The sequence below is a fragment of the Mytilus galloprovincialis genome, chromosome 4 (assembly GCF_965363235.1).
Source record: "Mytilus galloprovincialis chromosome 4, xbMytGall1.hap1.1, whole genome shotgun sequence".
Lineage (NCBI taxonomy): Eukaryota > Metazoa > Mollusca > Bivalvia > Mytilida > Mytilidae > Mytilus > Mytilus galloprovincialis.
Genome location: NC_134841.1, coordinates 93,626,590 through 93,642,672, shown reverse-complemented (window position 1 = coordinate 93,642,672; position 16,083 = coordinate 93,626,590). Strand labels below are relative to the sequence as shown.

The 16,083-nt window shown below is 31.0% G+C and overlaps 1 protein-coding gene and 1 long non-coding RNA gene across 3 annotated transcripts; one reads left to right on the top strand and one right to left on the bottom strand.

The window, feature by feature from the left end:
* Positions 1-1,234: 1,234 nt before the first annotated feature.
* On the bottom strand, positions 1,235-6,243 carry LOC143073423 (uncharacterized). Its single transcript, XR_012977498.1, has 3 exons — positions 6,151-6,243; positions 2,937-2,999; positions 1,235-1,842 (listed from the first exon to the last, which is right to left on the bottom strand). It is a non-coding gene; the product is annotated as an uncharacterized LOC143073423 (long non-coding RNA).
* Positions 6,244-11,641: 5,398 nt separating this feature from the next.
* Positions 11,642-15,288, top strand: LOC143073422 (uncharacterized). 2 transcript variants are annotated; one of them, XM_076248963.1, is made up of 3 exons: positions 11,642-11,951; positions 12,000-12,092; positions 14,303-15,288. In XM_076248963.1, the coding sequence occupies exon 3, from the start codon at positions 14,310-14,312 to the stop codon at positions 15,264-15,266; it is 957 nt and encodes a 318-aa protein (XP_076105078.1). In that variant the 5' UTR covers positions 11,642-11,951; positions 12,000-12,092; positions 14,303-14,309; the 3' UTR covers positions 15,267-15,288. The 2 variants fall into 2 exon arrangements, with proteins under 2 accessions (XP_076105078.1, XP_076105079.1); XM_076248964.1 differs by lacking the exons at positions 11,642-11,951; positions 12,000-12,092 and adding an exon at positions 13,467-13,559.
* The last annotated feature ends 795 nt before the right edge of the window (positions 15,289-16,083 follow it).

Below are 16,083 nucleotides of genomic sequence, written 5' to 3'. Positions count from 1 at the left end.
AGACTTACTCTTCTATATTGCAAAAACAAAACACAAAAAACAATTATGATGTTGAGGATGTAAAACCAGTTTTCATATTAGAAACTGACTTGTTTGGCAACACTAAACCAAGCAGAGACCAGTTTCTAACACACATAGAACTGTACAAAACCATTGACGCTACAATATGCCCAGCCAGTCATCTCAAAGGGTTGCAGTGTGTTCGAGGTTTGTGGAGAATCTATTTTGATTCTGATATCGATAGAGAATCCCTCATTACGTCTGGCATAACAATTCGGAATAAATATATCCAGGTTTACAGTAGAAACCCAAGGATAATTGTTAATGAAAGACCAACTTACCTGAAAGTACGTGTAAAAAATGTGCCCTGTTCCGCTGAGGACGGACAGATTGAACGAAGCTTAGAATACCACGGATGCGAGGTTATTAAAATGTACAGAGAACGATTGCGAGTAGATGGCCTGTTATCAAATTGCCAAACTGGAGACAGAATCGCAATGGTAGCTCCTTTAAGTAAAGCTTTACCGAGATCTGTCCTTATTGGTAAATACAGAGCAACAGTTATTCACCAAGGACAAGAAAATCACAATCAAGCTGAAATCTCATGCAATAAATGCCTAAAGAAAGGTCACAAATTTTCGCAGTGTCCAAATGACTGGGTTTGTCTTCATTGTAACAAACAAGGACACAGACAAGCAGAGTGTAATTCGCATCTAAGTGAAAGTGACGACACAGAAGACGACAATTCAGATGAGGATAAGTCAGAAACAGAAGACTCGGTGCAGACATCACAATCAATACTGCAACCAATCCCCAATGACAGTCAAACAGTATCAGCTATAGCTCCACTCAGTAATGATCAAACAGACACTTCTACCAACAAAAGTGCAGACAACGACAATACATACATGAACAATCATGACTCAGGATTGGAAGCTATAAACACCAACACTCCAATAGATGGTTCGCACAAAAAAAAGAAGAAAAAAAAACTGACTAATAATCAAAAGAAAACACTAGGAGATATAAGCCAATATTTCCAAGGAACGAACCAAACTCCAAGAAATAAAACCGATAAGAGAAATGCAACAACCCCAACAGAAGAGTATCAAGAACGTACAGGTCCTGCACAAAAGACATTTAAACCGTAGGGCCAGTATGATATGTAAATCCATTACAATGCAATTGTTAAATAATTAAAACACTACAATGCTCAAATATAAATATATGTACATAGAATTTATTATTTTTATTTTATTAATTAAAAAAAAACAAAAAAATGATTGTGATGCAATGCAAGATTGCATACTTTCAAAAGATTATGACTATTTGAATGTCAAATATATGTTTATCATAAAAAATGTTTATGTTTCAAACAATCACATGTTAGTATGGTACGCTATAAATAGAACATTAGAATTTGAATGTATCTTTGGTAAAAACCACATCATTGATATTGAAATTGCAAGAAATACACATATCTATATCCAACATTTTTTTCTCCATGTGAAAAAAAATCCATCAGTCATTTATGCCACGTTTATAATCCAGAGTGGTAATATTCTTCACACTTGTTTTCAATGTATAGAAAAGGAAAATCCAAATCTATTTTTAGAACATGTCACTAAATGTATAGCCATCCACGTTTTTTTAACATTCACAGGTAAATCCAATAATGATATATTTCTATTCTGGCTAATATTTGGAATATGGTATATCACAAAACCATCACTGAAATTGTTTAACTTTTCTTTTAATAACATCTGGTGTTCAGACATACCACTTCAATTTGCTAATCAGAATCTGGGTCAGTGTCTGAGTAATGTCAAGGCCATATGCGGTCTGAAAATAGACAATGAAATAAAAAGTAAACAATGTAGTTATCATACTATAAATGTTAAAATGATTATTTGCAATATTATTGTAAGCACTATTGGCAATGTTATGTACAATGTGTATATTAATATTAATACTAGCTGTATATACCATGTTGTAAACAAATTATGGTTATATTATATATAAGAAACTTTACTTTTTTTAACTAGAAATCTATGGTAAACAATGAGTGAAACAATACATATATGTTCATTAAACTGCCAAGGTCTTGGTTCAAAAGATAAAAGACAAAGGCTTCATATGTGGATGAAGTATCAGAACTGTAATATTTTATTTGTACAAGAGAGTCATTTTACTTCTACTTTAGAGGAAAAATTTAAAAATGAATTCAAAGGTGATACATACCACAGTTATGGAAATTCTCAATCAAGAGGGGTATCTATTTTTATAAGTGATCACACTGATTATCAATTAATTGATAAATTTCAAGATGAGGAGGGGCGCATAATTTTGATTAACATAGAAATTTCGGAAAGTATATATACTCTAGTTAATATTTATGCACCAAATCTACCTAAAAATAGGAATGTTTTCTTCAAAAAAGTAAATGACATGATACAGAAAAACAGTTTAGGTATGGTCATAGTAGGGGGAGATATGAATGATACATTATCTAATATTGACAACAAAAAAAACAACAGAAATAATAAAAGAAAACAAAAACCAGTCAACAGTTTAAAGGGGTTAATCAAAACACACAAACTGATAGATATTTGGAGAGACATACATAGAAATAATATACAATTTACATGGAGACGGAAAAATAAGATAAACGAAGCTAAAAATAAGATAAACGAAGCTTCACGCATAGACTACTTTCTTGTTTGTCCAGAAATAAGGTCACATATTTATTCAACAGATATAAGACCTGCACTTATTTCACATACAGATCACCAAGCTATATCTTTAAAGGTAAAAGGGAGATCACAATCAAAAGGGAAAGGTTATTTTAAAATTAATAACAGTATCTTAGATAATACAGAGTATAAAAATATAATAAAAGGTCTTATCATGAAATATAAAAATAAAACAAAACTTACTGATAAAATAGGCCATCAATGGGATCTGTTCAAAATTGAAGTTCGAGAACATACTGTTGCATACTGTAAAAGAAATGCAAATAAAAATAAAAGTGAAATACATATATTGGAAAATAAGATAAAAAAATTAAATGAAAATATAAACAGAAACTGTAAAGATGATGTTATTAAACATTATCAAGAAGAATTAACTTATAATGAATGTAAACTAAGAAAAATTTATGAAATAAAAAGTAAAGGAGCTCAAATAAGGTCAAGGATTAAATGGGTAGAAGAAGGAGAGAAAAATACTAAATTTTTTTTGGGACTAGAAAAAGCTAGACAGACCAGAAAGACTATAACTGCTTTAAAAGATGAAAAAGGAGATATACATACAGAGTCTTCTAAAATTTTACAAATAGAAAAAGAATTCTATCAAAATATTTATAATAGCACATGTCCAAATGTAAAATCCATAGATAAATATATTAATGATATAAATATTGATCATAAATTAAATAAACAAGAGAGTGAGATAATGGAAGGTACATTAACCATTGAAGAATGTACTAGTTCGTTATTCAAGATGAAACTTAATAAATCACCTGGAATTGATGGACTTAGTGTTGAGTTCTATAGGACTTTTTGGAATGATTTAAAAGAATTTGCTGTATCTACATTTAATTATTCATATAAAAAAGGGGAGTTAACAAGTTCTCAAAAACTAGGAGTTATTTCTCTAATACATAAAAAGAATGATCCACTTTGCTTAAATAATTATAGACCCATAACTTTATTAAATATTGATACAAAATTAATTGCATATTCATTGGCTCAACGCATTAAAAATATACTTTCAAATATTATACATAAGGATCAAAATGGGTATGTTAAAAATAGATATATAGGTTATAATATTAGACAAATCCAAGATATAATTGATTATGCAGAAAGATTTAACATAGAGGGGGCACTGCTTTTTTTAGATTTCTCTAAAGCATTTGACTCTTTAGAATGGGATTTTATGTTTTCAGCTTTAAAAAAATTTGGATTCCAAAACTCTATGCTTAAATGGATTAAAACTTTATATACAGATATAAAAAGCTCAGTAATAAATAATGGATGGATATCTGAACCCATAAACATTCAACGCGGTATACGACAAGGGTGTCCGTGCAGTGCATTAATTTTTGTTATTGCAGTAGAGATATTAGCCTGTAACATAAGGCAAGACCATAACATTAAAGGCTTTGAAATTAAGATAGATGGGAAAACACATTCATTAAAAGTCAGCCAACTTGCAGACGATACAACACTTTTTCTAAAATCACAAAAAGACATTTCAAAAGTTTTAAATATGATTGAAATCTTTGGCACATTATCAGGACTTAAATTAAGCAGATCAAAAACAGAAGGCATATGGTTAGGAAAACACAAACATTGTAAAGAAAAATATGAAAACATTAACTTTACAAACAAACCAGTAAAATGTTTAGGAGTTTTTTTTGGTTGTAATAAAAATGATTGTCAAAAGCTCAATGCTGAAAAACAATTAGAAAAATCTGAGAAGATAATTAAAAACTGGGAGAAAAGAAATCTAACCTTATTGGGAAAAATAACAGTTATTAAATCACTGATTCTACCCAATATTACTTTTTTAGCATCTGTTTCTCACATAGAAAAAGAATATATTGATAAATTTAAAAAAATTGTATTTCAATTCTTATGGAAAAGCAAAACAGAAAAAGTTAAACGTAATGTATTAAGCTATGAATTGCTAGATGGTGGTTTAAAAATGATTGACATAGATAAATACATGGAATCTTTAAAAATTGGGTGGATTAAAAGATTAATATATGGAGATTTTGCCAACTGGAAAGTAATACCATTATTTTATTTTAATAAATTTGGCAAGAATTTCCTTATCTTTCATATGAACATTGATGGTATTAACTCAATTCCTGGTTTAAATAAGCTGCCAGAATTTTATTTGAATATATTAAAAGCATGGGTAAAAAACAAAAAAATAGAGCAACCAGAAAACTTTAGAACTATTCGACAACAAGTAATCTGGGGAAATCAATTTATCAAGATTAAAAAAAAAAGCCTTATATTTCAAAACTGGATAAATAGCAAAATCATATATGTAAATGACATTATAGATGAAAATGGTAACATATCAGAGAAATATATTTTACAAAAACTCAATATTAAATGTAATTGGTTGTCAGAATTTTCTCAATTGAAGAAAGCTTTACCAAAAGAATGGATAAACATTTTAAGACAAGAAAATTCAAAGAAAACTCAAGTAAAAACAGATTATGTTTTATTTATTAAGAGAAATTGTAATTATACAGAAACATTAGACAAGTTAGAAACAAAAAAAATTTATAACACATTCATTCAGAATGAGATTCAAATTCCTGTTGGCTTTAACCGATGGAAAACAGTGTTAAATATTGAGTATATTAAGAGTTCAGTCTGTAATATATTGAAATTTGTTCACCATTATTTGAAAGAAAATAAGTATAAAGTGTTTCGTTGGAAATTGTTACACTTTATTCTACCTTGTAAAACTTTATTAAAACAGTGGAATATCTGCAATACTTCAAATTGTAATTTTTGCAATACCACTGAAGATTATGATCACATGTTTCTGAAATGTCATTTTCTTGATGACTTCTTTAGTAAAATTAAAAATCTTTTTGGAAAACTGAATATTGATAATAATATTCTAACATTGAAAAATCTAGTATTTGGTTATAAAATTAATGATGAACAATATTATGAAATAAATTATTTGATTACATTAATAATGTTTTGTATATATAAAGCTTACTACATGTCTGAACAGAAAACAGAAGCTATAAATGTTTATGCTGTTTTAAAGCAGAATTTATGTATAGTTACAAATTACAGGCAAAATGTAAGACTACACATTGTAATTGTTTCCTAGAAAAAGCTTTCAAATTGTTGAAATAATTTTTTTGTTTGTTTGAGAAATATATGATCTAGCAAAAATAAATGAAAGAACTTAATTAAAGATATAAATTTTTAAAAATTACACATCAGGAACTGATGAAGTAATATAAATTTTACTGTTCACCGCCACATGTTAAGATTAATATCGAGGCTATTTATATCAATTTACCGTTACAAAAAGAAGATTTGAAAAAGAAACCAGTCTTACTCTTGATCTTCTTTACACTATTGATAAATTTTGATTTAGACATACCTGTTATAATGCTATATCACATCTGTTTGTTCTATTTTTAAAGTCGCATAAACCGGTGTGACAATTTTGTTTTAAACCAGGAAGTTATTCGATAGAAAAACAATGCACACGTTAACGGAGAAAATATGGAAGGTTTTCGGAAACTATACTCAAAAATCATTTATATTGCTAGATGATATCCAAATAGTATTTTTTCCTATTTATATGTATAGGTAAACAAATAAATCTCGCTGATATTTACTTGTTTATTATTTCATTGCTGATTATTTTATAACTTAGCTGTTAGATTATAATACTAATGTTGAATTAATATATTGATGCTTACCAGAAAACAACCCTGGATTTCTGGTATTAACAAACAGGGACTCTTCACTGGTATGCTGGACTGGTGAGGTATATTGTTAACAGCAGAAAGTGCAATTTGTTGTTGAATAAAAATAAAAAAAAAGACATAACTGAAAGTGAAATTAAAATGTTGTTTTAAATACTGACAGTCGGTTGGATCTTTGGTTTAAAGTATCGTTATACTTACTTAATATTGACGATGATTTATTTTTTGACTAACGCTATTTACGAAGTTTGTTTATATATGGTGAAAAGGGTAACATTCAGAGTTTAACCAAATTTGCCTTTTCCCACAGATTTTAAAGAAATTAACTCAAATATGAAGTTTGATAAATATTTAATAAAAATTGATAGAATCCTGGGCCTTAAATATGACACGGGGGGGTCTCTTCCTATATAAAGGTATATACATATGTGCCGCTGGAATGGGTCCTTTTTTTGATCCGTCAAATATATCAATGGGGTGCAATTTTACCGAGGAAATATATCAATAGGTAGTAATTGACCGATTGTGATATATCAATGAGTCATAAATTTCATAAAATATATGAATGGGTTATGATTTCGCTGTGAAATATATGTATAGGTAGGGATTTCACAATTATTCAATATATGAATGGGGGGTGTTTTTAAAATCCCAGCTGCACACCTGTACCCAAAATCCCATGTTGAGACCCCCCCGTGAAATATGATGACTCAACATAAATTCACAGTTTAAAGTATGCATAGTTTACTTAAAGCCCTGAAATTTTTAGACGAATCCGACAACAGGTTGTTGGGTTGCTGCCATGAGTTAATAACTTTACGGAAATATTGCATTTTTTTTTTATATTATCTTAGATATCATTATATACAGGACTACAATACAAATAAATAGCAGAACGTATTAGGCGTAGAAACACATGAATAATAGACAACAAAAGGCATCAGGTTTAAAATTCATTACGTCCAAAACGCGCCTCGTCCAAACAAGACTTACCAATGACGCCCAGATATAAAAGTTCGAAAGTCAAAAAAAGGGGGGACAAAGTTGTACCGCTCTGAGGATCAAAAGTTGAAAAAGGTTGTGCCAAATACGGCTAGGGTTTTTTTGCTTGTGATAAGAACATCCTTATTATATAGAACAATTTATGCTATTGCAAACAGTAAATTTTATCAAATGAATATAAAAGATTTACATGATCAAACTGACGTTAACTAATTACAGAAATCAAAACCATAATACATAATGCATTGAAGACCAACACAGAAAATAGACACACCCGACTCAGTGACAAACCAGGCCTGAACGCAAAAAGTCATAACCATGACGTCACATACGAAGTGTTGAAAAGGTACAATATTACGTCATGCAGACATTTGAATTTCTGAAACAGCACAAATATGACGTTATATTTGAAAAATTATTTCTAAAAAATAAGAAAGAAATAGGATTGAATTAAGATTATAATAGAACTAAATACTGATATTACATTTAAACACAATGCACATTGCAGCACTAATCATCAGTCTTCACGATGAACTGCTAAATCTACAGGCCCGGAGCTCAATTTTTGAAAAATTTTAGTTAGATTCTGTTGGCCTGTAGATGTGATTTTTACAGGCCCAACAGCTATTTTACAAGCCTGGGCTGCCTGGGCTGCCACTCATCGTGAAGACTGCCTAATCAATAGCAATAAACTATATTAATATGTGATAATACGTAGAGTATAGTAATCGTTACTAACTACGCACAAAGTGCCCGTTATATATCGTTACAATTGTCAAAAATTGCCTCTCGTTTCTCACATCTTTTAGGATGTCTGCAAGTTGTGAGGATATATTTACAGATACCGACGAGTTATGGATGATGCGATTGACTACGAGTTGACGAACGGTATGTACTCTTAGTAAAAAAAAAAACACGTGTGAAAAACGTCAGAGAGAGTCAGACAGATTATTTCAGCTTAACAGGTAGTGCACTAATAACAGATTCATTTTTAACCGGATTTTTGTGTCAAAAATGTCGGTTATTGATTTGGAGATGTACGGCGGGCGGGCGGGCGGGCGGCAACCAAATGTTGTCCGTGCATTTACTCATGAAGCGTTCAACCAAACCTTTTAAAATTTCAATATGTTGTTTCTGACAACAAAATGGAGGTCAAGTTCAATAATGACGATTTTGACTTTCACCGTTCAGGAGTTACGGTTCTTGAAAGTTTAAAAAATGTCGTGTCCGTGCATCTACTCATGAACCAGTCAACCAAACCTTTTAAAATTTTAATATGTTGTTACTGACAACAAAATGGAGGTCAAGTTCAATAATGACGATTTTGACTTTTACCGTTCAGGAGTTACGGTTCTTGAAAGTTTAAAAAATGTTGTGTCCGTGCATTTACTCATGAACCGTTCAACCAAACCTTTTAAAATTTCCTATTAAGAGTTTTGGTCCTTGTAATATTGATAAATGCCAGAGCACAAATAAATGTTAAAGAATCCAGTTTACTGTCATTTTGACAGCTCTTGTTTAATTATTAATATAGGGCATGGTTTACTAGATGCTCGATGCACGCTCTTAATAGCCTCTTGTTTCGAACATGTTCTCAATTCACATATGATTGCTAGCTGATAAATTCATAAATTTTGTCCTGATATCTATGATGAGTTTATTTACAACCACTGGGTCGATGCCACTGCTGGTGGAAATTTATTTCCCCGAGGGTATCACCAGCCCAGTAGTCAGCACTTTTTTGTGCTGACATGAATTATCATTAATATGGTTATATTTATAAATTAACTGTTTACAAAATTTAGAATTTTTGAAATACTAAGGATTTTCTACCTCAGGCATAATTTACCTTAGCTGGATTTGGCAAAACTTTTAGGAATTTTAGTCCTCAATGCTCTTCAACTTCGTTCTTTATTTGGCTTTTTTTTATTTTTGGGATTCGAGCGTCACTGATGAGTCTTTTGTAGACCAAACGCGCGTCTGGCGTAAATACAAAATTTTTTCCTGATATCTATGATTAGTTTATTTATCTGACTGACAGCGGTGTAACAATATCCGATTGTAATGTTTAACTGAGGTATGGTTAATAGATATAGTAAAGATATAGTAAAGATATGTCATGTTTACACCATCTACAGAAAAAACTTTTAATTAACATGATCAGTCCATATATATACATATGAAAAGTAATCTTAAATGAAATTAAACGTTGCTTAAACACGTTAAAGTAGCTTTTAACGAGTTAAGGGCATACGATACAGTCACAGGGCAGGCAACGACGTTGCTAACGTAAAATGTTATTTTCGTGACGTCAAACTATGACATATCGGGAAAAGATGCATTTTTCGACTATTTTTCATCATTCAAACTGATTTCATTTGAAAACGAGTGCATAGACCCCTATTTTTTAAAACGACATTTTGTTTCATTTTGCAGGAAGATTATGTGGACCAAATTTTATTAAACTGTAAATAGAGGAATTTTTTTAATTTTGATAAATATACAGCAAAAAAATACGATTTTTTCTTAATTCATGACCATTTGATAAATATGAGTTATTTCTGAATAAAAAATGCATAATTTTTTAGGATACTTATAAAATACAAAAATTACAAATTATCTAACAAAAAACAATTTGTGTTTATCTTTTAAAACAAAAAAGTTATGGCTTTCTTTCGAAAGGGAAAATACGGCCACAAATCCGAATTTTGAGCAAATATACAAAATTTCGACCTCATTTAACTCAAAAAGTAGCTCATGAAGGTATATGTTTTTAACGCGTTAAAGATGCTTTAAACGCGTTAAAGTTGCATATAACGCGTAAAAGATACATTTAACGCGTTAAAAATGATTGTCATGCGTTAAAGTTGTATTTTTCTTATCTTTTTACGCGGTAACCTTCTTTTAACGCGTTAAACCCTCTTTTATCACGTTAAACCTTCTTGTGTTGAAAATCAATAAACTTTATCGCGTTAATTGACAAAGTTATGACACATGTGGCCATTTTATTTAGTAAGTTTCGAGTAAAATCTGACGCCTTAAAACGTTGTTATGGCGAAAGAAGAAAGTATTTTCGGTAATTTTTGTAGTTTTGTGCTTAACGCGTTAAACAGTTAGGGACGACATCAAAAGTTCAATGTAGGATAAAAAACTTAATTCACATAGTTTTTTCGCTGACCCCCCTACCCCCTTCTTAACTTAATTTGGGAAAAATTGATTTACCTATATGGATATATGTAAAATCGATTTTAGACTAACAAAACTTGAGGCAATGTTGACCCCCCTACCCCCAAACTATTCGATTTAAGTTTTTTATCCTACATCGATCTTTTGATGTCATCCCTTAAATAACGCGTTAAAAATTATTTAAACGCGTTAAAACTGTATTTATCGCGTTAAATATTAACGCGTTACTTTATCGGGTTTTTGACATGACCGGCTTTTCATGTACTGGGACTAGTATACTAACTAAAGGTGGTGTGAAGAAGTATTACGTCAAACCTGTTTCGTGTTTCATTAACAATTATTTTTGCATGCATGCTTTCTGACTATAATACGAAAATAAAACGTTAAATTTCTGCATAACCTTAACTTATTCCGGTGTGTGTTGTTTCACATTTCTAGACTAACCCGTATAAATAAAAGTAAAGTAGTTATAAAATGAAAAATGTATTTTAATATCGGGAACTAAACAAAAACTGCAAATTCTGCATTACCGATGTTTAATCATAAGTAAATGAAAATGATGTCCTATATTTTTTTTATTTGAACTTATTACTGTCGATAGACCTGTCGTCTGGACGGATTTATCATAAAAACCATAAGCTTTTAATGGGTTCACTTGTTTAAGCTTACTAATACTTGCCAGCAAATGAGGTGTAAATATTTGCATAATATTTTAGTATTAATTTCAATTGTGAAAATAATCTCCACTAATTGAATTCTATTGTAAATCAAAATAATTATAATCACACATATCTTTCATCAAAATCTGATAGCATTTATTGACACAATTAATCGTATTTGTTACTTGAGACCCCCAAGTTTTCTGATCTATGACATTTAAAAAAACCTCGAACATTGATATTAAAAGGCAACCTTCCAGAACCAATTACGTTAAAGACGATTTCACATATAAGTTATACACTGATATCAGTGGTTTAAGTAAACTTGGCGAAGCTTGACAATGGGACATTTTATTTTGGTGTTTTCCGATATTATCTTTCTTGTCAAATGATTGTTTTTAAATGTTTGTTTAACTTTTAAAGGTGAGATATGGCGCTCCATTTATAATAAATATGTACACAAGTCAATGTATGGGTGACTTAAGGATTATATGTAAATAATAATACGGCGATAAGATTAGCTCGGTGGCTTGGAGATTAACTGAAGTTGTATAGTGATTTTGTCAAATTTGTCAATCAATATTAATATATATAGCAACCAGGAATGATATTCTAAGCAGTGGGTTCATGATAATTACTGCCAATTTTAGGAATGATATTCTAAGCAGTAGGTTCATGATAATAACTGTCAATTTTAGGACTTGACATCATATAATGGAACTTCAAGCATTTTGATAAGAGGGAAAAAGTGAATAATCCAGAAGGTATGTATTCTTTAGTATTCATGTCCTATAAAAAGTATGTTTGTTAATCCAAAATCTGAAGTACAGTATCTTATGGTTGGGGTGAATTCCTAGGGGATAATAAGAAGATCGCAATAGTGAGGTTCGGGATCCGCTCGCTGTATGATGAGGCTAACGTATAAATGATAGATCTAACCGTTTCAAAAATACAGAACGACAACTTTGAAACGATGATAGAGATATCTCACGAAACTTGATTTTTTTTTACTTTGAAAAACTGGTTTGTTTCTAAAAAAACAAAATAGTACTGAATCGTTTTTGTGATATGGGATTGGATTTGTACCCTTCTGTTCCATTTTGATCAGTCCAGCACAGCAGTTTCCTCGTGTTTTGAAAATGATCAATGTGGATTTGTTTTTCGTTATTTTTAGGAATGGCGTTGTTAAATTGGTTTCTATTTATGAGTTTGAATGTTCCTTTGGTATCGTTCGCCAACTCCTTTTATATAAAAGAGAACAACAACGTACACGAATCTGTGAAATTAATGCCTAACAAACATGCAAGGGGCACAACTCACATAGGGGCAAACTGTTTTAATCCCTTACCCCTATAAACCTTACTAAACAACAGATAAATTTGCTGTACGGTTACAGATAACGTTAGTTAGGATGGTATGTCAATGAATCAAATGACCTGACAGTAGTGTCACAATGTTTATGCTGCACATTTCTTCAACTCAAAAATAAGGAAACAGAGATCTGATATGGAATTCCTTATAAGTTGCCGACACTTACAGTGTAAATAGAGTTAATGAATTAGACCGTGACAAAAACAGTAGTACATTTATTTGAACATTTATATAAACTGATATACATTGAAGGAAAGATCTCTATAATTATATTCAGTAAAATCTTGCTCAAAACAGGTAATATATCTGGTATATGTAAGGAACCTGTAACCTACAACACTGTCATTTTCTTTATTGTGAATCTATATTAATGTTTACTGAAAAACAAATTATAAAAAAAAACGCCGTACTATTTTTCCAAAATTGTTAGGGAGCAACCATTTAACATCAAAAAAAGGAGGGTATGTTTTTTTGTTTCAGTCCAAGGTTTTTTTTGTCATCAGCTTGACAAGGATACTCTTTTTTCGTCAAATTAGAATAATTTTTTTTTGAAGAAAAGCATACCCCCCTTTGAAGTTAAATGGTCGTACCCTTAGGCCTATGTCTATGTTTTTATAATTATAGTGTATTCCTAACAATTCAAAAAGAAGTAAATAAAAGTATGTTCAGCTATAACACGTCCGCCCCAATCTGTTTATCTACGGATTTAATGTATATATAATTACGACTTAATGCTTCCATAATCAAACATGTGTTTAATCCTGAACAAACGACGAGTAGGCATATTACGATTCCTTATTATCCACCAAATGTTTGCTTCACATCACTGACTTCAGTCTATTGACATCGTTTGTACCTTGGTTCGTATTTAATTATTACCGAAAATATATAATTTCTATCATATATTGTATTGCTTTGCTAGTCTTATTAAACTATATTATTTTGACTTTTAAAAAGAACAGATTATAAGTCTTAGTAATGTATTAAATCTCTGTTATTTATCTTTTTTTTCATTTATGATTTGAAAGCGTATGGAAACTATTGCCGAATATGCAATCAAAACATATATATTTAATAAAGAACGTCTGGCATTAAAATTAAATAGTCTTATTCATCAAACATGTCAAAGAGTAAATCTACACTTCGTCATGAATTAAACTTTTTCAAAACGTATTCATACGATTTTGTACAGCTTTGCAATAACCAATGATTACATTGAGTATGCAAATATGGCTCACAAAATGCTGACGAAATGAAATAGATATAAGAAGGTGTGGTATGAGTGCCAATGAGAAAATAGTCCATCAGTTTCGATGCCAAACATCACAGTATATTTAAGTCTTAGCATTATTTATGTTGAATTTCATTTGTTATCCTGTATCACAATTGTTTTAAATATACTGTTATGTTTGGAATACAAAATATAATTGCTATATGTTAACTTTATTTCTAAGCTGGCACTCACATTTAAATATTTTTCTATCTTTGTGTTGGTAAATAAATGCATTTGTCTTACATTCAGGCTAAGACTAGAACTGTAACTTATCATTTGTTGATTTGTACTCATTCGTTCACTTGTTTATGATCCTTTTTATATTTCCAGTGAGATAATGCCGGGCGATATATCAGGCCCAGATTTACAACTAGCTAGACCAAAGACAAGTCCAGCAGCTATTACTAGAACCGGAAGAAGAGGAAAATCAAAACAGGAGGAATCAACTCCGGAATATCATGTTGAATTACTTGAATACGAATGGCCTGATTTACCACCGATTCCGCATATGAAAGATGCAATAACAAGAGAGAAAGTAAGTAAGGGTATCAGTTACCTCTTACCAATTGATAAAGCTAAAAACTCGATTGATAACAAATACAGAACGGACCTCAGGGCCATGTTTCAAGAGCCGTATGCTAATGACGACCTTGGATACGATGATAGCAAGGTCAAACTTAGTGCGCATGTACATTTTGATACAAATGCCGTGGACACAAAATGGTCAAAATCTTTACTGAAGCAAATACCTGTAGAAATCAATTCAGATTCTGATAAATTTAGGAAATTGTATGCACGTTCAGCGCCAATTGGGCGCTCAAAAACAATGGGTTTGGATACGGACAAAATAAGAACCCGATCATGCCGTTATCTACCAATGAAAACAGTTCAACATCCTGAAGCTATGGAACTCCGACAGGAAGTAGAAAAAATAATCAGAACTGTATATAGTGATAATGAGGATAGCGATGTTGAGACGGAGGTGGGGGATACCAACGCCTCCCGTCATGGCAGGCGGTTTTCACTTTATCCTAGACGAGTTTCTGAGTATAGACCACGTTTAAATACAGAAACTGATAGCTACCAGTCTATTAAGCCGCCACGTTTAAAACTAACAGCGGATAAATTTAATAGTTATGAACAATTGAAATTCACGAAACCACCTAAAGCAGTGATACCGGAACTATTTATATGTAAACATATTAAAAAAGAACGTGCTCAAGAAATTTGGGAATGGTTACATTACGGGGAAGAAATGTCAGAATTTGAATATTTTCTATCTGTATGTGGGTAAATAAATGCATTTGTTACATAAAGTTTGTTGTGGACGACTTTTTCAGAATGTATATGCAAAGTACACCAGAAAGTCCCAACCCATAGCCCTCATATCCATGGACTATATTGAATGGGCATTTATCGTCAGTCTTAAATTACAATTTAAGGATCAAAATGGACAAGTACATATGCATTCTATTAAGTAGAAACTGAAACCTTTTCCATGGAAATGGGAGATGCAGATTCTAAAACATAACTTATGTAGTTTCCCAAAGGAAAAAGGAAACATTCTTTAAAAGTATAAAAATCACTAATGGTGGTATTACTGTTTACTGTTTATAGTACTTGATTTTCTGCTGAACGTTATATATATTCTTCCATCCCACTCATTTTCTGCTTTACTGATTCATATTTTGTTTGTACTGCGAGTTGTCTTTAACCTAGTATTGATTTCCTGTAAGCTATGATTTGATCTTCTTTTCATACAAATGATTTTGAATTTTTTTCAATTCTTGGTATTTAAAAAAAAGGCTGAATATAAAATAGAAGGTGTGGTATGATTGCTAATCAGACAACTCTCCACAAGAGACAAAATGACACAGAAATTAACAACGGTCACCGTTATGCCTTCAATAATGGACAAAGCCCATACCGCACAGTCAACTATAAAAGGCACCGAAATGACAAATTTAAAACAATTCAAACAATAAAATTAATGGTCTTATTTATTTAAAAAATGAACGAAAAACAAATATGTAACACATCAACAAACGACAACACCTAAATTACAGGCTCCTGAAATGGGACAGGCACATACATACATAATGTGGCGAGGT

Excerpts from the sequence above, each read along its gene's own strand:
- LOC143073422 (XM_076248963.1), top strand. The coding sequence starts at position 14,310 with ATGCCGGGCGATATATCAGGCCCAGATTTACAACTAGCTAGACCAAAG.